This window comes from Podarcis bocagei (assembly GCF_964188305.1).
Source record: "Podarcis bocagei genome assembly, chromosome: 1".
In the NCBI taxonomy this organism is placed as follows: Eukaryota; Metazoa; Chordata; class Lepidosauria; order Squamata; family Lacertidae; genus Podarcis; species Podarcis bocagei.
The window spans coordinates 138357272-138382127 of record NC_138125.1 but is presented as its reverse complement, the minus strand read 5'-3'; the positions used below and the strand labels follow the sequence as shown (position 1 = coordinate 138382127).

Genomic DNA, 24856 nt, shown 5'->3' with positions numbered 1-24856 from the left:
TGCCACTAGTGCAAGTGTTTACTGTTTCAACTACTCAGAATCACATAGCACAGTGCTATTTTTCTAGAAAAAGAGGTGCTGGAACTAACCATGAATGCCTCCTCCTTTGTTCTCTTATATTGGCAATGGTGCCTGCCTGAGAGGTGCCGGAGCTGCGTTCTGGCAAGTTTGGGCTGGAAAAAAGCCCTGCATAGCACCAATACTTTCTGCATTGCCCTAATTTTTGTTCTTGCCCTGCACTACTGAAAATTAAAAAGCATGTTGGAGAAATTCCCTAGGCATCTTTCTGGAAGAAATAGTCTGAAACGTAGAAAAAGTAAGTTAATGGGCATAATTGTTCTCGTGGTCATTCTAGTGCAACAGCTTTGCTTTCATAATGGTGGCAAACAATGTTGCAGTTGGATTCATTTGTCACTGATTAACAAATCAGTAAGTATGAAGGCATAGATAGGTTCATTCCAGTTTACCCTGGAAGCAAATGAATTTTCATAGGTAGGTATTTAGTGTCTGTGAATTGCACAGGTTCTTAATTGCTTTGAGAATATAGTTGACATATGTTTGTTGAGTACATCTATAGTCAGTGTTGTGTAGAGATTCAGCTTACTTCTCATTAGCAAGTTTTATTGGTCAGAATCTATAACAATCATATTGCTTTAAGAAAAACACTGTCAATGGGACTAAGTACCGTATTTTTCGCTCTATAACACGCACCCGACCATAACACGCACGTAGTTTTTAGAGGAGGAAATCCGTAGGCATGCCACCCGTAGGCATTCCCTCCATAACACGCACAGACATTTCCCCTTACTTTTTAGGAGGAAAAAAGTGAGTGTTATGGTGCAAAAAATACGGTAATTGTTTTGAAGGGCTGCCAATCGCAGGCAATGGCGGTGGGGCCGTGGCGAGCCTCCTGGCTTGCTTTTGGGCTTTTAATAGCATGGATCATATCCAATCCTGCTGTTAAAGGCACAGGATCTTTCCCCACTTCCCACCCCTCCCACCCTTTGGAAGTACTAGTGGAAGTTCCCACATTAATCAAATCTCTTTTAATGCCAAATCACAACATGGAGACATAGTACGGGCACCTCCCTTGATACTTCTACTTCAACTGCCAACACAATCACCACCACAAACGCCTGTTCCCATGTTGCAAGTTAAACCCCCCCCCCCCTTGTCCTTGTGCTAGTACTTCCTTCTTAGTTCCCAGGCTCTGTTCCCACCTTATGTCCTCAGCAGGAATGGGAAACCTGTGGCCCTCTAGATGTTACTGAACTCTCACCTACCCTCTGTCCCGGCTACCCACCAGGGCACCATAGACTCTTCAGGGGTGGACGGGGGTTGGGCAGAGCTTTTGAGTGGGAGTTCAGCGCTGCTCCAGTCAGCCCTTAAGTCACAAATCCCTCTGGTTTGCTGAGAGCACATGAATTTCTGTTGACAGTATCTGTTAATCTGGTTCACATATTACATTTCCCCAGGAGAGTCCACCGTCTGGAAAGCTTGAGACTTCTTTGAGTGAAGGGGTGCGTGGGGTGTGCTATTATATGAAATGTAAAGTAAAAGCAGTAATTGAAGCAACTTGGCTTTTTTCAGCAAACTTCTATATTTTGGTTGCATTTTATTCACTTACTTTAAAAGAATAAGTGATCTGTGTTGCTACAGCAGCAAGTCTTCCTCAGATACCAAAACAGAATCCTGTTATTTAAAATTACAATGGATACTTGACATTGGATTCCATTCTCTCTCTCGCACATTCATGTCACATCAATGGCATGAAAGCCCTGCAAATGGTAATTACTTGGTAGGGAATTCCTCCAATGTTAATAAACTGTTAGGGTTTTGCTGCTGCTGTTTGCAAACAATGTTAGCAATAATTTATTTACTAATTAATGACAGAAGTTCATAAAAATTCAAATCCAACTTTTCAAAGACCTAGGATACATTTTAATTGCTACAGAATGGTTCCTCACAGAATACATTATGTGGCTGATTATTGGCAAAACATATAAATAATAATTTGCTAGAGCTTCATCTCCTCCACTATCAGCAGTCAAAATGAATTGAGGGCATGCCTGCACCTGCTGGCTTTGTGTGTCATTTACTCCTGAATGCACTACAATTAACTTCTGCTCTTTACAAGGCATCCTGACAGTGTCCTAATTGGTGCACACCACAAAATTTGAAAGTTTAGGCTTCTTTAATTTGGTCTTGCTCTTCATATTATACACCTTATACTTGTTTGTACAAATCTCCTGCTCTCATTCTGGCCACTGCTCTGCTGTTCTCCTAGACCTGGAACTTTGCTTTCTTTTGTTCTATTCTGATATTGCACAGCCCCGGTCACTTCTCAGTTCCACAAAGATGGAGGGTGCCTTTCCAAGATGGTTCCCAGCTGCAAGTTACCTAGCCCAAAGAACAGCCCACAGTCCTAAATACAGTGGACCCTCCGGATATGAACTTAATTCATTCAGGGGGTCCTTCTGTACCCCGAAAAGTCTGCAACATGAGGCACCAGTTCTGCGCACGGCGCGATAGAGCGCTTCTGCACATGCACTCGTGGTGAAACCCGCAACTATACACTTTTGGGTTTGCCGCGTTTGCAACCTGAAAGTTACGTTACCCAAAAGTAACGTAACCCGAGGGTCGGTGTAAGTATGTGTGGCTGAAGGGCATCAATTGAAAACCAGAAATAACCCAAAGGCAAAGGGAGTCTGAAGGAGACGTTGGTGCAGGCATGCCCTTAGCATGATCAAATCATGAATACAGGAAAAGAATTGGGCTGTTGAAAAAAGTGGTTCAGTCCTTGATGCTTTTTCTTGGCTTCAGCAAAATTCTTCTTAGAGAATGTGGAGTTACAACATTTTTCTCTGGGTAGCATTGCCTAGAAATACTCTTTTTTGGGTGTTCACAAGAGGAGTAACAAAGCTGTTCTTCAGCACAGCTTGCTTGGGGTTCTGCTTCAGTTGCTTCTCAGGGTCGGAGACTTTGGGGTTGTGAAGAACTTCAGACAATGCCTTCACTGCGTTTGCTCCGCCACACAACCAGTGCTGTCATGAGCAGCGTGACAAAAATGGGTACCAATATGAACGGGCACAATATGGTGTTAGGGGGGTCTCTCAAAGCCCTTCCCGAGACAGGGCAGTCTTTGAAGTAGTGCTTGTGAATCGCTATGAAGAATTCATCCACTAGCTGGTTTGGCCAGAAGCAATGCATTCTCCCAGCAATCTGGTAGGTACAATTGGTCAGCTCCCCATACCAGCTGAAAAAGAGAAAAGGACACTTGTTAGTAGGCAGCCGCAATTAGGGCCCATTTCGCACATTACAGAGCAGCAAAGCAGGAATTGCCACCAAAGTGTACACTCAGCTGTGGGCAGAGCCACACAGTATATATAAGGCACATTCAACACACAGTTAAAGCATGTGTCTCCCCCCACCCAGGAATCACGAGAACTGTTTCACCCTCAAAGAGCTACAATTTTGAGCACCCTTAAAAAACTACAGTTCCCAGGATTCTTTGGTAAAGGCATGTGCTTTCAATGTATGGTGTTTGTCTGCCCAAAGTTGCAGCTACAGCTTCTTTATTAGTCTTCCTGCATGATGCATAATTGCTCTGTGCCACACTACATTTAAAATGCATTGGGTATGCTCCTAAAATTATGGCAAGTTAGAAAATCAACAAGAGTAAATCAGCAACAAAACCTGCAGAATTCAATATTCTTTCAGGTGTCAACATTCAGAGCTCCAAGCTAAATGACAACCAGAGCAGTTTGTCTTTAGTATTTCTAACTGATTGTAATGACTACATATAACTGAGCATTTTTATTTTTAATTTTTGATCGGAAAGACAAAAGCCCTGTTCAGGTTTTCAATGAATGTTTGGGGGCAGGAGCTCCATTTCTTCACATGCCCATTTCTTCATACGTTCATAGGCGTATGAAATTAATATGTGCATAAATTCCTACCGCATGGTCTGTATGCACATAGTTTCCTATGCAGATATTATGACCCACCTGTGGATTCCAAACCACATACCAAATCACATATTCACTCTCCATACATTTCTAAAGCACAGCAAGACAAAAACGGATGGTTCAAAGGTCAAGCATTGTTGTGGACTGGCAGAACTTGGACGCAAGTGTATTGGATGCTGGGGGACTGGAAACTGACGTGGGAAGAGGGACCCATCAATTTAGGGGTGCAGTGACCCCCCCAGGAGGCAGGAATCAGGGTCAGAAGAATAGTCAGAGCTCTCAGGGATGGAGGGCAGAACAACGGGCTTGGGGGAGTGAAATGGAGAGGCTGATCACGTAAGTGGAGGGATGAGTGGACCCCCAACATCTGCCCCACTGTCTCCTAGAACCAGGAGAAGACTGAAGAGGGAAGAGCAGCAGCAGCAGCTGCCATGTGTGGTGCCCTGTTGCTAAAAAGCAGTCTGGGAACAGTTATCTCAATGCTAGAACCTGAATGCAAGTGTACTCATAGAGTCCTGCAGAGAAGCTACTGTAAGTGATTGCTTTTGGCAATAATCAACTACCTGCTGTGTGCATTGCTTTGGCTGGGCCGTGTATGGAACAAGTAGGTCATTTTATCTGAAAATGAATGCCAGTGGCACAACTAATATTTTTATACCCAGAAGTGGTTGTTAATTTACAATGCCCCATGACTTCAGAGTAATCCAAAAGCAAGAGGATATGGTTAAATAGGGTTGCCATATATCTGTGTTTTCCCAATCATTTCCTCTTTGGGGGCTAACATTTTGGGACCAATATTTTTGGGGTGGATTTTCACATTTTACAGGAAATGTCCAGTTTCATTCTTTCTTTTTGGCACATGCATGCTTGGGAGGGTGATGACGTTGAACTGCTGTGCCCCGGAAGCGCTGTGTGTAGCGATCACTATGGCCAGAGGAGAGTGTGCAGAGGAGAGCCATTGGAAGATGAGGTGGGAGGTGGGTCCTGCCTCTGCCCCCAGCCTGCCATCATCAGTGCCGCTGCCAGCCTGCGTGCCTCTTTCCCTGGCTCTGGGCTGGCTGTAGCTGCGGCGGAGAGATGCTCTGCGTGCTGTGGCCACGGCCAGCGAATCTTCAAGATTTGGCAACCCTAGTTAGCACATCCTAGTATTCTTGCATAAATAAACAAGAGCATTTGAGTCCTCCCATGAACCACGATGTTCTTCATCATTAAAAAACAAGCTCACAGTATCAAAAGAAGCAAGGGGAAAAACGAATGTGCCAGCAGAGAGTGCAGTGGGATGGAGCTGAAAAAAGTCCAGGGACTCAATTTACATAGCAATTAAAGCAAATCCAAAATAATCACGAGCAAGAAGCACTGGCAATGGGAGCACTCAGTGAAATATCGCACAGTGGGAAGCATCTATCACAGCTCATGTACAATCTAGGGGAGAGAAGGGAGCCATTACTTTCACAAAGTGCACCATGGTACGTCAAGCACCCCCAGGAACAGAGAGAAATTCAGGTCTCCTTCAGAGTAAATCTATCAAATCTGCACTTTCTGAAACAACATGCAAATGAAACACAGCTATCCTTCAAATTTGCACTTATCCAAATTCTGCTGTGCAGTTTACCAATCAATAACAATAACAGAAATATTAAGGGGAACTGCATATAAAAATGTGTTTATTAGGAGAAATATGCATGAAAATGATGAATTTAAACAAATAGTAAATTGCTGCAAAATGTGGAGAACTGAATTTAACTTTTGAAAAGTGCAAAACAAGACAGCCAAAACTGACAGATCCTTCCATCCCTAGAGACTCCCACCTTTATAGTCTACCTGCTGTTCAGCACAAGACACAATGCCCCCCCAAAAAAACCAACCCCAGAAAAAAGAGATACATCCCCAAAGAAAGCTGTACGCCGTAAGTGGTCGACCTAAACATAGCTCATCATATTATGTAGAATTGCAGAAAAACAAACGTGACACTTCAGTCATTCCCACTCACTATTGTTCTGGAGTTCGTAACGTTCTATTTTGTTATGACAAGTGTTCTTTACATGTTAAGCAATGCATTTTTATATTTTCATTCTGTTACATGATTTGCTCTAAAAGATACCGTACATTTCCCAACAACTTTGCTATTTCTATGAACACAAGTTAGAAAGAAACCAAATGGCAGACAGAAGCTTTCTGACACTCTTAAAAGTAGGAAGTGAGGAAGGTGGCTGAGTGTTTCTCCCTGGGGAAATCACTTCAGAATAACCCTTGGCAGAGAATAATATTTCGTACAGAACAAGATTTTCATGCAGATAACTGCATTGTGCCACAGAGATATTAAAGTGGAAACAGAGGCAACTCCAGCCTTCCCCACAGTCTCAGAAAATGAAATATTCAATGCAAGCCGCAAATAAAACACTCCGTGGAGGGAGCTTATTATGACACAAGGAAATTGCTTCAGAATCTGTCTGAAGGAATCCTAAAGATGTTTCACATTAGAGGATCCATAAAAGTTGTAATATTATACTCAGATCTTTTTAATGTGCCCCTTCTAACAAATGCTACAAATAACCAAGAGCATTTGATCCAACTTCCGTGGGCTAAGAAGCACCTGCCCAACTGTTATGAGTGGCCTTCAAGGACGACAACCTTTGGCTTCCTGCCTTCAGCATTTCACACAAGCGAACTTGCAGAGTTCCTGATGGACTCTGAAGACCTAGATGCGGTAATGAGGAAAACCAAGACCAGTGGTTTGCCGAGAAAATGAAAATTAGAAAATGGAAAAAGAAGGTGTTTGGGGTTTTTCTGCCTACCCTCCTTGTACTGAGTGCCTTTAGGGCTTGCTTACTCAGCTGGGGTGGCTCCTCACAAATAATATTTGTAATTTAAAATGATCTCTCTTTAGTCAACACTTTTAGAGTGGCTTTTGACTAAACAAGTATAACAATAAAATGGTAATTTTGTTCTTCCAGTGTATTGAGTAACGCAGAGTCGCTGCAGCACTTTGGGATAACTTTGTGTTATCCTTTGGCTCTTATGTTTCCAGAGGAAGTTATTGACAAGGCTGACAAAGTGGATAATAAATGATAAATGGCTGATAAATGGACTGTGAAAAGGCATGTTCTGAAGATAAATACTAAATGAAGAATTCGTATTTATGTTGCTTTACTAATTTGTTACAGTCTTTGGAACTGTATTTTACTGCACTTTTGACTCACTTCTAGAAATAATAATCTTGAAATCACTCCCTGAGGTATCACTCCAGAAGCATTCACTTCTTGCAGACAAAATAATTGGTGCTGGATCTTATAATGGAAACAAGTGTCAACTGCTGTTGCTAAAAACCAAAGTGACAAAACATTCCAGTCTAAACTTTAAAAAATGGGTGTGGAACATCTGTGTATGAGTTCAACTAATAAATTAGTTTGGGTGAGGAGCAATTAAATAGACATTGCTGTGTATGTCTCCTGTAACAGTTGGCCCAGTTAGCACTGCCATCTAGACAGCTTTATCTCTTTGGAGGCGCCATGAAACCATTCTCTTTGCATTTGTTTATCACTGTTTCTTTTTTTCCTTATCTAGTAAAGTCTTTTATAATCAGTAGGTGCTCAAAATAGCATTATCTTCAGAGTACTTCCTATAAAAGAAGGATGAAGAACTTGGGTCTGCACCAAGGAAGCACTGCAGCCATTTGGCCTTCATCTGAGCCAGAGCTGCTTATCCTCAGAATCACTTCCTAAGAGTCTGGCTCTGCAAAGGAATTACATATCAATTGCCTACACAACGAAAAGAAGATACTAAGCTAAAACCCAAACTACAAGGCTGTTTTTATTTTCCTCACCACTTACTGCAAGGACAGAGAGATAGAGAGAGAAGACATGGTCACTGGGGAGGAAGATGTTTTGAGAGTAGGTGCTTCACCACCTGAGCGCTAGATTCTCCAGGCAGATCCATTTTTCGAGCTTTTATCTTCTGCTGCACACAAATTTCAAAAAGTTGCTTCTCAGAAGCCATGTGGGTGGGTTCTGGCAGGATTATGTGGTGCCAAAGTATAAACAATGATTTCCAAAATGCTCTTTTTACCCTGAGTTGACCTTTTTCTGTTTGTCTCACACTTGATAGCAAAGAGCTCTTCACATTTGCTCTGACTGAGACATGATACTTTGTTGAAAAGAAGATTTATGAGCAGGCACATTTCAGATTGAATGTCATTTTCTGCACGCGCGCACACACCTGCTTTCACCCCAAATACCTTCAGAAATCACATGCACAAGCATTTTTTCTGTTTAAGGGAAACAGACAGGCACTTGAAGACAGCAGGCACTGGATTCTTGGCAGAAAAAAAACCAGTTTGCAAGCCTTAATTAATTAATTAAATTTCTCTACTACCCTTCATTCAAAGATCTCTGGTTAGTTTACAATATAAACATACAAAAATACACACCATAGTAACAAACAAAAACAATAACTGACACACAAACAATGTAAAAGGCCATAGATTAGCCAAAGGCCTGGGAGAAGAGGAATGGCCTAGTGCCTAAAGATATAATCAAGCAAGACTACTAATTTCGGGCTTTATATCAGACTGACTGAGGCATCACAGGTCTTTTAATATCAAAGTTAATGTGGAAATGTGGCACAGAAATATAAATCCTGAGTATGTTGGCTCACATACTCCTCCTCCTCTACCTCCCTCCATGTGCCCCTTCCCCTCCCCTTTCCATATTGGAAATAACCAGAGTTTACCAAGACATCTGAATCAGAAAAAACTGTAGTTTGCACTGGCCATAGCCTGCCCCTAGACCTGGAACTGAAATCACAATTTTAAGTGGGTTTCAATTCCTAATTTGGAAGCAGTTCAACTGTAACCAATTTATCTGATTCAATTATTAAGAGAATACTAGGGTTATCTCACACCCAAAGAAGAAAAAGGGTGCACAAGTCCAAGGTGGGAGGGGGGGCAGAGTTTACAAACCCACAATGTTCAGCTCCATGACATCTGAACTGAGTCTTACTCAAACACGCCACCTTCCTCCTTCAGGAGATTAGAATGTCATCATCGTGGCTACATTTGGAAATCTGGCTTGATCTAAAATACAGTGGTGCCCCGCAAGACGAATGCCTCGCAAGACGAAAAACTCGCTAGACGAAAGGGTTTTCCGTTTTTGCGTTGCTTCGCTAGACGAATTTCCCTATGGGCTTGCTTCGCAAGTCGAAAACGTCTTGCGCTTTTTTTTAAAAGCCGCTTGAAGAGGTGCAGTTGCGACGGACCGTGCTTCGCAAGACGAAAAACATCGCAAGACGAAAAGACTCGCGGGACGAATTCTTTTCGTCTTGCGAGGCACCACTGTAAAAAAATTGGGTGGCTAATAGGCAGCTCTCCCCAGATGTCCTTGGACTGCAACTCCCATCATCTTTGACCATTGGGCTATTCTGGCTGGGAGTTATGGGAGTTGGAGTCCAACAACACCTGGCATGCTAAAGGTAAAGGTCAAGGGACCCCTGACCATTAGGTCCAGTCGTGGCTGACTCTGGGGTTGCGGTGCTCATCTTGCTTTATTGGCCGAGGGAGCCGGTGTACAGCTTCCAGGTCATGTGGCTGTTAACGGAGAAATCCGAGGGCTCCCTTGGACAAAAAAACAAGGACACCAGCCAGGAATACCAGAGCAAAACAGCAGCCAGTAGGCTTGGTCTTTATTGAAGACTGTTGCGACAGGACTCCCACCTGCCACCAGGTGAAACAAAATGGAAGCACAGAACAAAAGAAGACCCCAACTTTTATTAGTTACTAATCCCCCAAACTACACCCTTAGAACTAAATCACAACTACATCATGACTACATCATTGACACATCACAAAAAGGAGGGGTTGAGGGAGGAGTTGTGGAGGTAACCTGAGTATCTTGTCACCTGGCTGGTTCCTCCTCTCCCCCTCCCCATGAGTCATTTCCAGAGGACAAAAGGGAGTTGGCAGTTTCCTGCCCCCAGAGGGAAGATCTGATCATTGTCCTTTGTTCCAGTCCGTGTTGAATCCACTCCCATATGCAAGTTGAATCCACTAACACAGCATGACTAAGCCATGTTGAATCCACTCCCATATGCAAGTCCTTTGTGACCTTGATGGTCTTCTGTCTAGGACCATCAGGGTTGGCATAGCAACTGAGCAGGGCTCCTGTGGATGTGCTGGTATGCTCAAGGGATTATGGCTGGCCTGTATCAAACTTTCCCCATTTTGTAGTCCTTCCTTCATGGAGTAAAATAAAAGTGGAACGGTGCAGATCCGATATATGGTTGATTTTCTATGAATTTATAACAGAAGCATAGCATATGTCGTGTGTGAGTGTGTGTGTGTGTCAAGTTTGTACAAACTGAATGATGGGGGGGGGGTCCCTGAGACATGGCCAGCATGACTAAGCCGCTTCTGGCGAAGCAGAGCAGCACACGGAAACGCCGTGTACCTTCCCGCCAGAGCGGTACCTATTTATCTACTTGCACTTTGACGTGCTTTTGAACTGCTAGGTTGGCAGGAGCAGGGACCGACCAACGGGAGCTCACCCTGTTGCGGGGATTTGAACCGCCGACCTTCTGATCGGCAAGTCCTAGGCTCTGTGGTTTAACCCACAGTGCCACCCGCGTCCCACCTGGCATGCTACTCCTGCTTTAAAGTTGTTCTGTTTTTAAAGGTCGCACTATGGAACTGGACTTTTAGGGTTTGTTTGTTTTTTAAATTTTTTAAACAACCCTTTCCCTTAAACGAGTGACAGCTGATTTCGGTTCCCATTAGATTATTAAATATCAGCCCCAAGAAAAATTCCGAGTGCAATGACAGCCGAGTGATTTATTCTAACATGGAGCTGCCTTTGCTTTACCAGTTTCACATGGAGCCGTCCCATACAGACACCTTAGATGGGCACATGAAAAACTTTTCCCACAGTATAAATTCTACTCTTTCCTCAAAAATGTTTTGGCTTTTTTGTTTCATTTGTTATCATTCTTTTAACATAAGCCAATTCAGGGGGAAATAGTCCAAGCATTCTGATCAATTTACTTTTGGACAGAAGTTACAAAACAACAGCACCAAAAAGAATCACATTTGGCATGTCCAAGAAAAGCACGTTTTGTCTGCCAGCTCTCAGACCAGCGGGTGAGGCTTTAATTCTAAACAGACTTATTAGGAAGGAAGTCCTCCTCATGGTTAAGATTGCGCTGCCAGCCTAAACAGCTGACTGAGAGGCAACTCCAGGGACCTCAGTCAGACTTTCACACGTTCTGGTGTGAGCTTAAAGGGTTTCTTACTTTCACCCTTTCCCAGTGGCGTAGCGTGGGGGGTGCCAGGGGTGCCGGCCGCACCGGGCGCAACATCTGGGGGGGGGGCGCGAGTCCAGAGGGAAGGGACAAGTTCCTTCCTCCGCCGGGCTCCCCGCCGCCACCGCCAGCCTTGCGCCCTAGCGCGTGCGCGCCCCCCCCGCCGCCACGGCTGCGCTCCACTCACTGCTCGCAGGAGGAGCAGCCGCTGCAGCAGCGCCGACGCCGCCACCGACGCCTGGCCAGGCACGGGCAGCCTCCGCCGACTGGGAGGGAGGAGAGCTCCGAGGGGCCTCGCTGCGCCCTGCTCTCCCCAAAACCCTCCGAGAGGAAGCCGGCGGGCGGGCGAGGGTCTCCCGGCAGAAGGGGGCGCCGCTGGCTCCGGCTCTCAGCCGCGGGGGGGGGGGTGAGGACGGAGCACGGCTGGAAGCCCCCGGACCTGGCCGGGAAGAGGAGAGGCGCTCGCCAAGCCCGGATCTGGAGCTCCACCTACAGCCCAAGGAGAGGAGGGGGCAGGGAGGCGCCCGAGGGGAGGGGGCTTCGGCTGCCTCAGCCCGCGGGGGCTCCGCAAATAATAAATTTAATAAATTCCTGCTAAGCCTTTGGGGGGGTCCTTGGCTCCTTCGCTCGCCCCCAGCCCCAGTGGCGTAGCGTGGGGGGGTGCAGGGGGGCCGGGCACAACATCTGGGGGGGCGCGCTTGCACTCCAGTGTTAGGGGGCGCAAATTACTTGCCTTGCCCCGGGTGCTGACAACCCACGCTACGCCACTGCCCTTTCCCAAAGAGAAATTTCCCGTGGTCCTATTTCTGTTCCCTCCTTTCTAGCTTCATCTTCCAGTGTCTCAATATATTCTTTCATCTTCCCCAAAGAATTGTTACCTGCTAACTCTTGGTAAAACTCCTGAAATACTCCCAACTTATCTTTCATCAAGTTGTGAATACTACCCATTTTATCTATTATTAGGCTAATCTTTACTTTTTTGACTGTACAGCTTTGGCCAGCAATTTGGAATTTTTATTACTATGCTCAAAAAATTCTCTTTTCAAGAATATCAGTTCTCTTTGCACTTTTTCCATATCTTTATTTTCTACATTTCCTGCTTGAAAAGTTTATTTGCTTCATAATACTTGTACTTCAGAGTGAGAAATCCATCTTTTAAAGTATTTTCTCTGGGAGCTCTCAATTTCTGTTGCTTGCTCTATGGCCAGCAGGGCCCACCCCACCGGCACCATTTTAACTAACAGTTTTTAACAGATCAATTGTTGCTGCTGCTGCTGCTCTGGAAATTGTATCGCTGAAGTCCCAAAGGGAGAAAATGCATTTGTGCAAATACTTTGCAAGCAGCTTTTGGACTTTCAGAAAGGTCTGTGCCAAAAGTAAAATGTTATTAAGATAAATTTCTATTTATAAACATAGCTAAGCGGTGATATTGCTTATTTTCCCTATGTATCCAACTCAGAAAAACAAATGTTTGGCAGTAACAAATCAAAATGTGGCTTTGCTTTAGAAACAGCACTGTGGTTTCCATATTTAGCATGATGGCATCGGCATAGAATGTGCTGAGCTTCTATATTGGGGGAGGGGAATAACAATCTGGAGCAGTAAGAACCTGTAGGAGGGATAATTCTGATAAGATGAAAGTACTATTTGTGAGTGGTTCATCTGCCCTAGGAGGTGAGGTTGACTCCAGATGCAGCTGCATTATCCCTAAACTTAAGCAACAGATTCTAGTAGGTAGCCGTGTTGGTCTGCCGTAGTCAAAATAAATTAAAACAATTCTTTAAAAAGACTTGATTCTTTTAAGGGAGTTTATAGGTTTTTAAGAAGAGTCTTTTTAACTATCTTTTTAAAGAATTGTTTTAACTTAAGCGTCAGGTTCATGAGGGGCAGTATTTCAATATGAGTAGGAAAATAAGAGTACCTATAAACATTTTTTATATATAAAAAAGCACTGAGTAAAATACTTTTAGACCTTCTGGATCCTTGGACTGATTTACATCAATAAGAGAACCAATTTTTGATGTGGTGAAAGAGATGTGTTCATCACCAGTTACAATTTCAAATTCCTGCCGACCAACTCTGTCAGGAAGAACTGATAATGCATCGTCTTCTTTGTGTTTTCACTGTCCTCGATTGTCCTCTAGCTCTTCCCTCACACTTTTGTGTACGTAGGCTTCTTTTCTGATCATGACATTTTTATAATTGCTGTTGTTTGCATATCTCGGTTCCCCATCAGGGCGGAACTTGAACTTGAGAAACTCGTGGCCGAACTTGCCCTTGTGCCCAACATAACAACGCAAATAGAAATTGCTCACCATGGCCGCAGATGCTCACTGGCCTGACGGGAAACCAGCATGCCAGACTTTTCCTGAGTTGGGCAATAAGTGAGTAGAGGACGCAGTACAGAACTAGGACAGTCACGCTGGAGACCGTGCACCTCCACAGGCACATACCTCCACATGTGGTGGGAGTGCCCCAAAATCCAACTATTCTGGATGTCAGGGAACTGACATCGGAGCAGAGTGGAGAGGCTAGGCTCCCAGATTCTGCAGGAGAGGGAACAAGTAAGGGAAGAGAGAGAACGTCCTCTGGGGAAAGAAGTCCAGGTGACACCAGGAAGAAGGGAGAGGCAGAGAGCACTTCGGAGGGGAGGCTCCGAGACTCTTCCAGTGAAGTCAGTGAGGAGAGTGGAGGACCACCGCTTGGCACGCCCACTCTGCGCAGAAGGCTTCTGCACAGAGAGGCGAGGAGGAGGTTGTCCGTTAAGGAACTCTTATGCTGGAGGAAATTTAGGAGACACCCACTGACGGATTCTACCAGCGACTGAGCAGCAGCGCATAAGGGCTGCTCAGCCAGGGAAAGACGCAACCACCTCTAAGCAGTTGGAACAGCTGGAGGTTTACACACAAGCAACCCCAATTCCCATGATAGCAATCCGTCAGTCCTTTACGTTGCTTGTGTGCAAGAGGACAGGGGCACGGTCATGAGTCAAACCGGAGGAGCCGGCGCAGGAGAGGGGGCCAGAGGAGGACAGAGTCTGGAGGAGAGAAACCGAGACTTGGAACAGCAACTGGCTCTACTAGCGGTGCGGCTGGATGAGAGGAGGACCCATGATGCCCAGGGGAAGATTACCCCCATCGCAAGAAAGGTACCGGGACTAGTGCAGAAGTTTGGGGGCAACCCCAGAGATTATAACACTTTTAAGACCGAAGTGCGGTATGCGCTGGATCTGCAGTATGATGACTTTGCCGACGATGGGGGAAGAGTCGCTTTCGTGGTGGGGCACCTGGAAGGGAGGGCCAGAGATTGGGTCCGACCCTTAATGGCGGCGGAGAATGTGGCTCTGAAGGACTTGAGAAAGTTTTTTAGCGCCATGGACGACATGTTCTCGAGTGATGTTGAGGAGAGTGTGACTCGTAAAGAACTGATGGGGTGCAAACAAGGGAACCAGTCAGTGAGAGAGTACTGGTCGAGATTTGCGATGTTAATCCATAAACTTGGGTGGGATCTGAGTTCCGAAGCAGTACAAATGTTATTTGAGGAGGGCTTATCCTCTTGGGTGAGAGACGAACTTTCCCGCTCACCCCGCCCGGAGTCGATGGACCAGCTGACCAAGTTGGCGCTCGCTGTAGGAGTCAGGCAAGAGACGTGCGCTCTGGAAAGGCGGGAAGGGAGAGCAGAGCGTTGGCATGACAACCGCATTCCAGACATGCCAGCGTCTACGGTGACACCCAAGGAGCCAATGGAGATTGGAGGAGCGAGCGCGCGCGGGTTTTCAAACTCCAGCGTAGTGCGTAAGAAGGAGGGGAAAGCAAGTAAGAAGTGTTTCCTATGCCAGCAGCCGGGACATTTTGCCAGAGTATGCCCTAAGAAGAAGGCGTGGCAAGGAATGGTGGGGGCAGTGGGGAGTGAGGAGGAAAGGAAAGAGGCGCCGGGAAACGGCAGTGCTTGGCTGCAGGAAGGGGGGCACAGCAGCCAGGCGAGCAACCAGTAGAAGTGCCCAAACCAGACCCTCCCCGAGCAGCCATCGCCATAGAGGTGGTGCTAGAACTCCCAAACGGACACCCCATCAAAGTGAAGGCGCTGCTGGATTCAGGCAGCTCTTGCAACTTCTTTAGCAAGGATTTTGTGCTAGAACACCAGCTACAGGTGGTGCCTCTAGAACATCCCCTGCAAGTAACCACTATTGATGGGAGAGAACTCTTGGGAGGGGAGGTGACCCACCAGACCCCGCCCATGAAAATGACAGTTTCTAGACTGTTGGAACAGCTGGAGGTTTACACACAAGCAACCCCAATTCCCATGATACTGGACAACAACCATACAAGAAATAAGTAAAATAACCAAACAAGTATTAGAAACCACCCCAGAATTAGCATTACTAAACATCTTCCAAGACAACAATGCCCACTTACACCACAAAGAACTCATAACCCACCTACTCTCAGCAGCCAGAAGCATCATAGCCAGACACTGGAGAGACCTGTCAGGAGTAAGCATGGACCAATGGTACCAAATAGTATGGGAAACAGCCCTACTAGAAAAATTAACCAATAAACTGAAACTGACACGGGGAGAAATAGAAGAAGACACCTTCACCCTGGTATGGCTGCCCTTTATCACATACACAGCCCAACAAGACAATGACAAAAATCCGCCAACCGCATACAAATCAATATGGCTAACCTGATCTAAAACACCCACCCACCCCACTCACATGAAAACAAAGACCACCACAGCCAACCACAAATGAACAACCACACCCTAGGCCAACCCCAACCCCTCTCACCACCAAAGGAACACAAGTGAACCTGCACAAGCAATGCTGACACCAAACCCTACATATAGTAAGTAAAATAGAAACATTGCCACCCAACCCCCATCTCCCCTCCCCCTTTTCTTCCAAATGCCTCAACAAATGAAACTTATTTGTAAAAATGTTACATGGGGGGAAATATACGAGAGAGAGACATTGCACACACTTTTGTAAATCAAAAAACACAAAAAACAAAACAAATAAACCTGCAGAAAGTGAAGAAAGAAAAAAGAACTAGCACAGTGACTTTTACTATTTAAGTCAATAGATTAAAGTCAAGGCCACTGCGAGAAACTGAGCAGCTGCACAGAAACTTGTAGTGATCTTTGGTTGGAAGATCCAGTTTGACTAAATATTCACGTGTGATACAAGCAACAAATGCATTAACAGCAGGAAATTCTGACTCTACAGCACTGCCTCTGAGTCAAAAACTTGCCTTGGGCAGCAATTCTCTACTTGCCTATCTGGAGGGAAGTCTCATTGAACTCAATAGGATTTGCTTCAGGAGAAAGGGCAGCCTAATTGTCATCAATGACCAAACCAGGCCTGCAGAGGCGGGGAACTTTCAGTAATGGAAGAGAATGGCTCACATCTCCATTGACGCAGCCACTTTCTACTAACTGCATCCATTTAAGTGCCAGATTTCTCAGCCTCCGCAGAACCACCACACTTACTCTTCCATATCAATCATATTGATCCACTCCAAGCCATCTAAACAGCTGTGCTATAATAACTACTCAGATAAGCTCCCTTTAGAAACAGCAGTCAGGCCACCACAACAACGAATCGCATAATGAATCAGCTCATTTAAAAGGCTTATGCTGCAAGAGAACATATACATATGAAGAAGTACATTTGCAAATGCTGTCTCCTGAATAACCGAAAGCCCCCTTGGCTTGCAAACTCAAGATAGTGAATAATTCAACATGGATTGTGCCAGTGCTTTTTTAAAAGAAAAATGGTGCTGGTACTATATTATAAAAATAATATTTTCTAATTTATACCCTGTCCATCTGGCTGGGTTGCCCCAGCCACTCTGGACTGCTTCCAACACATATAAAAACATAATAAAACATCAAACATTAATAGCAAAAAGCTGATCCAATATAAAAAGTCAGAATAACTTTAAAATAAACAACTTATAACAAATAAAGCAATATTTAATGATTCATTATAATCTGAAAGTAAACAGTAAAATTAAACATCAAATAATAATTAAACAGTTTACAGATTACACGTATCAATTACAATAAAGAATTACTAATCTACAATCTATAAAAAATAGCAAATCACAATGCATAAAATACCACAAAACATACAAAACCATATAATAGGATCAAACTGAGAAACAAGGACACACAAAGTATAAAATTATTTTTTTCCAAATATCCCTGAACTCCTCTCTTCCCAACGGCTTCGGCTGCTCTCAAAGTCCTGGTCTGGGAAGCTCCCAGGGCTGGAAGGTGGAAAAGCCAATGCCTGATGACCAACAGAAAGTCTTTCTCCCCTCACAGTACTCACCATGAAGTTAGAGTAAGGTGCTGGTACTGCAAACCCTTGAGTAGCCCCAGGTTGGCAGGCGCACAACTCCTCCCCCTAGGGATAATTTCCCACAGCAGCATGGGGGAGGGGTCTGATTGATTGATTGATTGATTGATTGATTGATTAATTGATTGTGTGACTGCGGAAATGGATAAAAGCCCCCCCTCCAAACAATGACTATCATCAGCGCAGGTAAGAAAATAATTTAATTCTAATTTTTATCATTTACAATACTGTTTTATTTATTTTGTAGTACAGTACATTTATTATTGCTTTCATTTTATGGATCAATGGTCTCATTAGATAGTAAAATTCATGTTGAATTGCTGTTTTAGGAGTTGTTTTTAAAAGTCTGGAATGGATTAATCCATTTTCCATTACTTTCTATGGGAAAGCGCGCCTTGGTTTAAGAACACTTTGGTTTAAGAACAGACTTCCAGAATGGATTAGGTTTGTAAACCGAGGTACCACTGTATATTTGAATTTAAATTGTAATTTGACATTGATAAAATGTGGTTTATATTGGATTTTAATAATTGGAAATTAATAAAAATATTTATAAATAAAATAAAGCTCTCCTCATCAGGTTTGCGAGACTCTTAGCAAACATATTCTTGCCAACTACTGTAAGGTGCAGCCCATCTCTTGCACACCTCCCATGGCACCCTGTTTCCTCCACACCTTCTTGCCTCTGTCCCCCTCAGCAGGGAGTCACCTATCACCACCACTCATCTCTTCCTCCTCATTCTAAACACTGTGCCTTCCAAAGCCTGCTTGGGGTGTTCGAAGGTCTGCAACTGCTCTTCTTGAGTCTTCCCCCCTTGTCTATTGGAGCTTATCTGCATTTTGCTGGGATGGGTTACAGAGACAGGAACCTTTTGGTTTGAGTACTTCCTGCTCCTTCCTCTCAGCTTGCGTTCTCCAGACTGCAATTCCCTTTCTACAATACCATCTCCTTGGAAGGTAGAAAGTAGGTTATCAGCATGCTCATCCTGAGATCTGAAGGGGTTGGGTCAATAATGGAAAAGGACTCCTGCAAGTCCAAGTCCTCCTGCTCTGAGAGGTGGCAGGAATCATTCTGTGCTCTGCTGTACCTTTCACTGCCCCCTTGGTGTTTTCTGAGGTCTGTAACTGCTCCTCTGGCCCAGAATAAGTGTCCGAGGTGAGAGAGTGGAAGTGATTTTGCAGCTCCAAGGACACTGCATGGCTTGTGGCTGTCCTGTGCATCACAATCCTCCAGAGGTTAGTCTCTTGCAATGGGCACCCCATCCGTCTTGCTGTTCAGTCACAATCAACTCAGCTCTGTCAAGAAGCTCTGAACGTTGTCCTGTAGCTCAAAGTGTGACTAGACGGGTCTCAAGTTGCTGTACCTTCTCTTCCAGCAAGACATCCAGCTGGCACTTGCTACAACTGTACTGTTGCATTTCCCCCAGCAGGAAGACAAATATACCACAGGTGTTACAGGTCACTGCAGTAGCTTCTTCGCCCTCCATGTCTCTTGGTCCCATGCATACCATGAGACAGTACTCTGGGCCTCCCCCTTAACCCCCCCCCACTAAACGCCCTTGCAAATGTCCCTGTTTGCACGGCCTGTTTGTGAGCTCTCGGTCGGGAGCTTCCAGAAGCTGCAATCAAGGGCTGCCTGAGGCCCACACTCCTGAAGGGGGATCTAGGGCTGACTCCTGCGACCCACTGGTCCTGCTCCATAAAGCTGTTGCTGCCTGTTCACTTGCAAATCTGGGCACACAGCGAGAATGAGGAGATGGCACATCTTTCTGCTGCTTTTTGCTTTTCCTCTGGGTGGCTGTGAAGATTGTGCCCACGTGCGGCTGGCCCAAAGGCTTTTTTCTGCCCAAGGCAAAGGACCAGATATTTATTGGTTATTTGGCTGAAAGATAATTCTTGCAGGCCATGATACAAAATGGATATGGGATTACTGATCAGTACATTGGATATTTTATGATATAAATCTTTCTTCAACATAAAAAAAAATCCAGTTTATTTTCTGGTTGCATCCTAATTACCATTTGCAAATACTTTGCAGCTGTTTCTTTGTCACTGCTGATCTTGCTGTTCCACAAACAAACGGCATCTGCTTGAATCCATGAGAGAAAAAGTATGCTGGGTTCAAATAGGTGGAATCAGTCTGTTATTGTGGAACGAATGCTTAGGGGGCTCTCTTTCCCTTGGGGATGAGACTGTCTGATGTTTGGGGGAGGAGAAGGAGAACTGAAGGGACCAAGAAATGTTTGAAGCATCCTGGGGGTGGGGAGAGAAGCAAGAGGCCTTGAACCTCCTTAGGGATGTGCACTTCCCACCTTAAGCGCCATAGTCATTTTGTGTTGCCCTATCTCTCTGGAAGCCTCCTTGTTGCACAGCAGTACCTCGGTTTATGAACTAATCCGTTCTGGAAGTCCGTTCTTAAACCAAGGCGCGCTTTCCCTAATGAGGCCTCCCACCACCAGTGCCCTTCCACGGTTCGGATTCCGTTCTTAGACCGAGGTAAAGTTTGCAAACTAGGACATCACTTCTGGTTTTGTGGAGTTCGTAAACCGAATAGTTCGTAAACAGGGCTGTTTTTAAACCGAGGTACCACTGTATCTGTATGAGAAAACCCGGCTACACAAAAAACTTCTAAGGGGCAACTTTAAAAAAAAAACACGAAGTGAGGAGGAAAATGCAATAGAAACATTTATCTTCTGCTAGTACTTTTAATTTTCCTGGATTTGGTGATCCTATCTGATACTGTGAGGCAGTTGTTTTCTTTTTAACCAGATGTTGTTGTTTTCAGCTGTAAGGGGAGAGTTCTCCACTTCATACGTTCCTGCCAGAAATATATGTTGTTCTTCATTGCTTGCACCGTGTGCCAGGCAAGATCTACATGCTTTTCTGCCCATCAGTACTGAGAAGAAACAAACATCAACAAGAGCCTCTGCTTAATTACAGTAATGGATATATATATGTGCTTTTGCACCGTCTTCCTAGGCACACAGTGGATATTTTTACTCTTGCCCAACTGAAACAGCTGCACACCATGTTAGAGTATTGTGGGTTGAGAAGCGTGATGCTGTCACCCAAGGCTATTCCAGCGCAGGCCACTTGGACCAATGCGCCACTCCATGTAATCTGGAATCCAATTAAAATAGCTCAATTGTCATCTGCTTCATCTCTAAAGAGAGTGAGGCAGATTTCAGCTTCTCATGGAGAACCAAACCACAAAGGATTAGTCACAGTGGAAAAAGAAGGAAAATGGTCATCGAAAATGTTTGAATGGTGCCTGCCATCTGCCAAAATTAGCACAATCCCAACAAATATCAGCCTAAATATTTCCCTCTGCCAAAGGATGCTATCGCATAAACTTTTGTCTTGGTGCTCTATTTCCTGATCAGAGTAGCAATTTGAAAGTGCTACAGTTTTTGCATATTCACTGTTGGATCTGCAGTAAACCAGTTGTTACCCAAAGAGCTCAGAAGTGCATCTGTCACAAGAGACCAAAAATCAACAACGATTACTTTAGATTAAGGCAAGTCTTAGCTGTAGGCAAAGGATGGGAAACCTGTAGCTGGGCTACCACTATCCCATTCCTTGACTAGTGCCACGTGGCGGGGGCTGGTGAGAATTCAAGTCCAAAAACATTTGGAGGGCCCCAGGTCCCCCAACCCTGCTGATCTAGGGCTGATGAGCACACTTTGGACAGGGCAAAAAGACAACCATTACGGGCTGTTATAAGAAAAAACTGCTCCTTTTCCAAGAGCCTGTATAGAGTCCTTAAGTGGGTTCCCTGGACCACAAGAGATCCTTTGTGGTGCCCAAGGAATATATGAGAAATAAATCATTGCTGGGGCCTGAATAGATTCTAGCTTAGTGACTGAAATGGCATGGACAATGAATTGCTGACCTGAACTTCAGAAGGGAGCCTTAACTAAAAGATCCAGAAACTGGGTTCAGAAGCAGGGGCGGAGCTACCTGGCCCGGCACCTGGAGCAGTGTGGAGGCGGGACTAGCCGGCCTGCAGGGGCGGGGCTAGCGGCCTGCATGGCGAGCGTCCTTAGCCACCCACCGCCCATGCAGCAAGCGTAAGGGGGGCATCGCTTGCTGCCCTTGCAGCGAGCTTCCCTAGCCACCTGCCGCCCGCACGGCGAGCATTGGGAGGGGCACTGCTAGTCGCCCGTGCAACAAGCGTTGGGGTGCGCTGCTAGCCGCCTGCGGCAGCATCGTCCCTAGTGGCCCGCCGCCCGCGCAGCAAGTATCCAGGGTGCTGCCCGCGCAGCGAGTGGGTGGGTGTGGCACGGCGATGTCACCCACCCTCACACCTGACACCCAGTGCGCACCGCACCCCCCCACACACACCTTCCTCCGCCAGTGTTTCAGTAAGCATTAAAAAACACCCTGATCCTGCCAGGTAATTCAATGTATGCTGTGGAAGAACATAAGCATTTCACAATTAGTTCAGAAAGTTCAGATTTTTGCAAACTTTCTTCAGAACTCAAGCCGCAATCTCTTCGTAGGTTCCTATAACTGCCATCCTCTTCCTTGATGATGCATCAGGAAGGCCCAACTAGAGAAGGGCCTGGAAGCTGACAATGTTGCATCTGGGGACAATCTTGCAATGAAATGATTCACAATTTCCCTTTAGATTTGCCCGGGGTCAAGTCTATTGGAGTTGAAGGCATGGTGGAACTTTGCCCACATGTTTTCAAAATGTATTTCTGATGCCTGACTTAAGTGTCTGCCTCTCAGTTTTGCTTTTTCCTCAGAAAAAGCTACTGAGGTACAGTAGCTTTTTGTCCTAGAAAAGAGGAAAAGGGCTATCATGAAATGCGGGGGTGGGGTGGGGGGTTCATAGATTTACTCCTTCCTCCGGAGATTCTTAGAAAGAGGCTAAAACCCTGAAACTTTTGTTCAGATCCTGACACTTTTTCATCCTGGATCATTCCTAGGCTTATCCCATGCCCTGCAACTCCATCTGTTTATCAAAGCACCTATTTTCTCACTTTGCTTCCAGCTGCCACTACGGAATTCACAGCTAAAACTGCAGAGTATCATCCCATTCTTTATTTACAAAATAATTTCTACAACATCTTTTTTAAAAGGGGGCCAACAAGACAGTTTACAGCAGCAAAACTTTAAAAATATAAAAGCTAAAAAACATTAAGCAGCAGTCAAAGCAAGTTTAAAAAAGTCCATATCCTGCAATATTAACATGCATTAAAAGCCTGGCTGATGAAATATGTCATTGGCTGAAATCCAGTACCCTCTTATGTGAAAATAAGCCCCACTTCTGAGTTGGCATTTGTAGAAAGACTTTAAATAATTCGACCCAATGCATATATAAAACAGTCTATCTGACTGCATGTTGGATTGTCTCGTTATTATAAAGCGCACTAAACTGAGACATGCGCGGCACTGGGAAAACAGAGCTGCAGAACATGCTGCCTACTATGTACCGTATTTTGCGCCCCATAAGACGCTCCGGCCCATAGGACGCACCTAGTTTTTTTGGGGGGAAATAAAGAAAAAATTTTTTATTTCCCCCCCCAGGTGCGGGGCTGGAAGAACCAGGTCGGGGAACAGTGGGAAGGCACGCTCTGCCTCCCCGCTGTCCCCCGAGCTTGTGGGGCTGGCGATGGGCAGAGCTGTGCTGATCCCGGGACGGCAGGCAGCTCTGCGCCGCCATCTGGAGCGGGGCGGGACTTAGCGCCCCGCTCCGGATGGCAGCGCAGAGCTGCGCTGGTCCCAGGACCGCAGTCAGCTCTGCGCGGCCACCGGGAGCGGGGCGGAGCTTAGCGTCCCGCTCCGGATGGCTGCGCAGAGCTGCGCTGGTCCCAGGACCGCAGTCAGCTCTGCGCGGCCACCGGGAGCGGGGCGGAGCTTCTCCCCCAGCTCCCGGTGGCCGCGCAGAGCTGCGCTGATCCCGGGACTGCAGGCAGCTCTGCGCAACCCTCGGAGCCGGTCTCCCGAGGGTTGCGCAGAGCTTCCTGAAACCTGGAGAGCGAGAGGGGTCGGTGCGCACCGACCCCCCTCGCTCTCCAGGCTTCAGCGAAAGCCTGCATTCGCCCCATAAGACGCAGGCACATTTCCCCTTCATTTTTGGAGGGGAAAAAGTGCATCTTATGGGGCGAAAAATACGGTACTTTTACGGCATGTGAATGTAAATTACTGCTGCTTATCACAAAGGGGCATCGAGGTGCTGGGAACCAGGATATGTGAATATTGAAAGCTGCCTTGCGCTGACTCCATTTACGCCCTCAGGCTCTCCTGGTTATCGCCATGGAGATGCCAGAGGCGGAATCAGGGACTTATGAGCTACTGAATCAGACGCTTACCAGTGAGCTGCTTAGGAGAGCTGAAACAGATCTCAAACTCATGGCATTGGCACCACACCAGGGGTAGCGCCTCCCATTACGCCACTTGAGGCGAAAGGGAAAGTGCTGTCCTGCCCGCTCTGCCCCCACTACCATGCTGCCCCCCCTCTGCCGGCATCACCTCTGTGCTGCCGCCGCCGCCGCTGGTGGAGAAGCTGTGCTGGCAGTGGTGCTGATTTATGGCAAGATGTCTCTGAAATCTCACGAGATCTCTCGCGCTCCATGAGCTTTCAGGAGATTTCAGTGAGATCCCACTGCTGCCGGGGCCACTTCTCTGTTTGTGGTGGAGGCAGTGGCATGGGAGGGGCACCCCCATGGCACAGTCTCTGGGCCTTTCACTGCCCAAGGCAGCTGCTTCACCCTGCTTCATGGGTGGGCAGCCTTGGCCAACAGTGTCCGTTTCCCATTTGGCTCCTTTTCACACATTGTGTATTTACTGCAACAAACAGCAGTGTACCCAGAAAGCCATGCCAAGTTCTAAAAGAATGTTGATTACAGGGTGCGAAGGCAGCTGACTGCCAGCGTAGGTTGCCTGAAAGCAGGCGTAGGAAGACCTGTCATTTCACTGTTCCTTGGCAGAATAGTCACATGGTGTTGGGTCTTTCATTATATCCATATTAATATGCACAGTGACTGTTTGCCAGGCACACTGATAATTGTCTAAAAAGAGCCAGAAATAACAGGTGTTGAATGTATTAATCTACACCTCCAAAAGATTTATCATTACTAAAGAGGACGCCCCACTTCATGAAAAAGTACAATCTGTGGCACGCAGAGCTCAGCTTTAAATATTTCCCTCTGCCTGGTGTAAATGGGGTGCGCTCTCTCTCTCTCAGCAAATTTTGTTATAAGGAATCTAAGGGCTCTTCCAGACAACT

The 24856-nt window shown here is 45.9% G+C and overlaps 1 protein-coding gene across 1 annotated transcript in view; it reads right to left on the bottom strand.

Annotated features, from left to right (window-relative positions):
• Window positions 1-1918: 1918 nt before the first annotated feature.
• RAMP1 (receptor activity modifying protein 1) overlaps window positions 1919-24856 on the bottom strand; it is a 39534-nt gene continuing 16596 nt past the window's right edge. Inside the window, exon 3 of the mRNA XM_081184074.1 lies at window positions 1919-3256. Within this exon, the coding sequence (XP_081040200.1) occupies window positions 3001-3256 (256 nt within the window). The 3' untranslated portion in view covers window positions 1919-3000. The remainder of the gene's footprint in view (window positions 3257-24856) is intronic.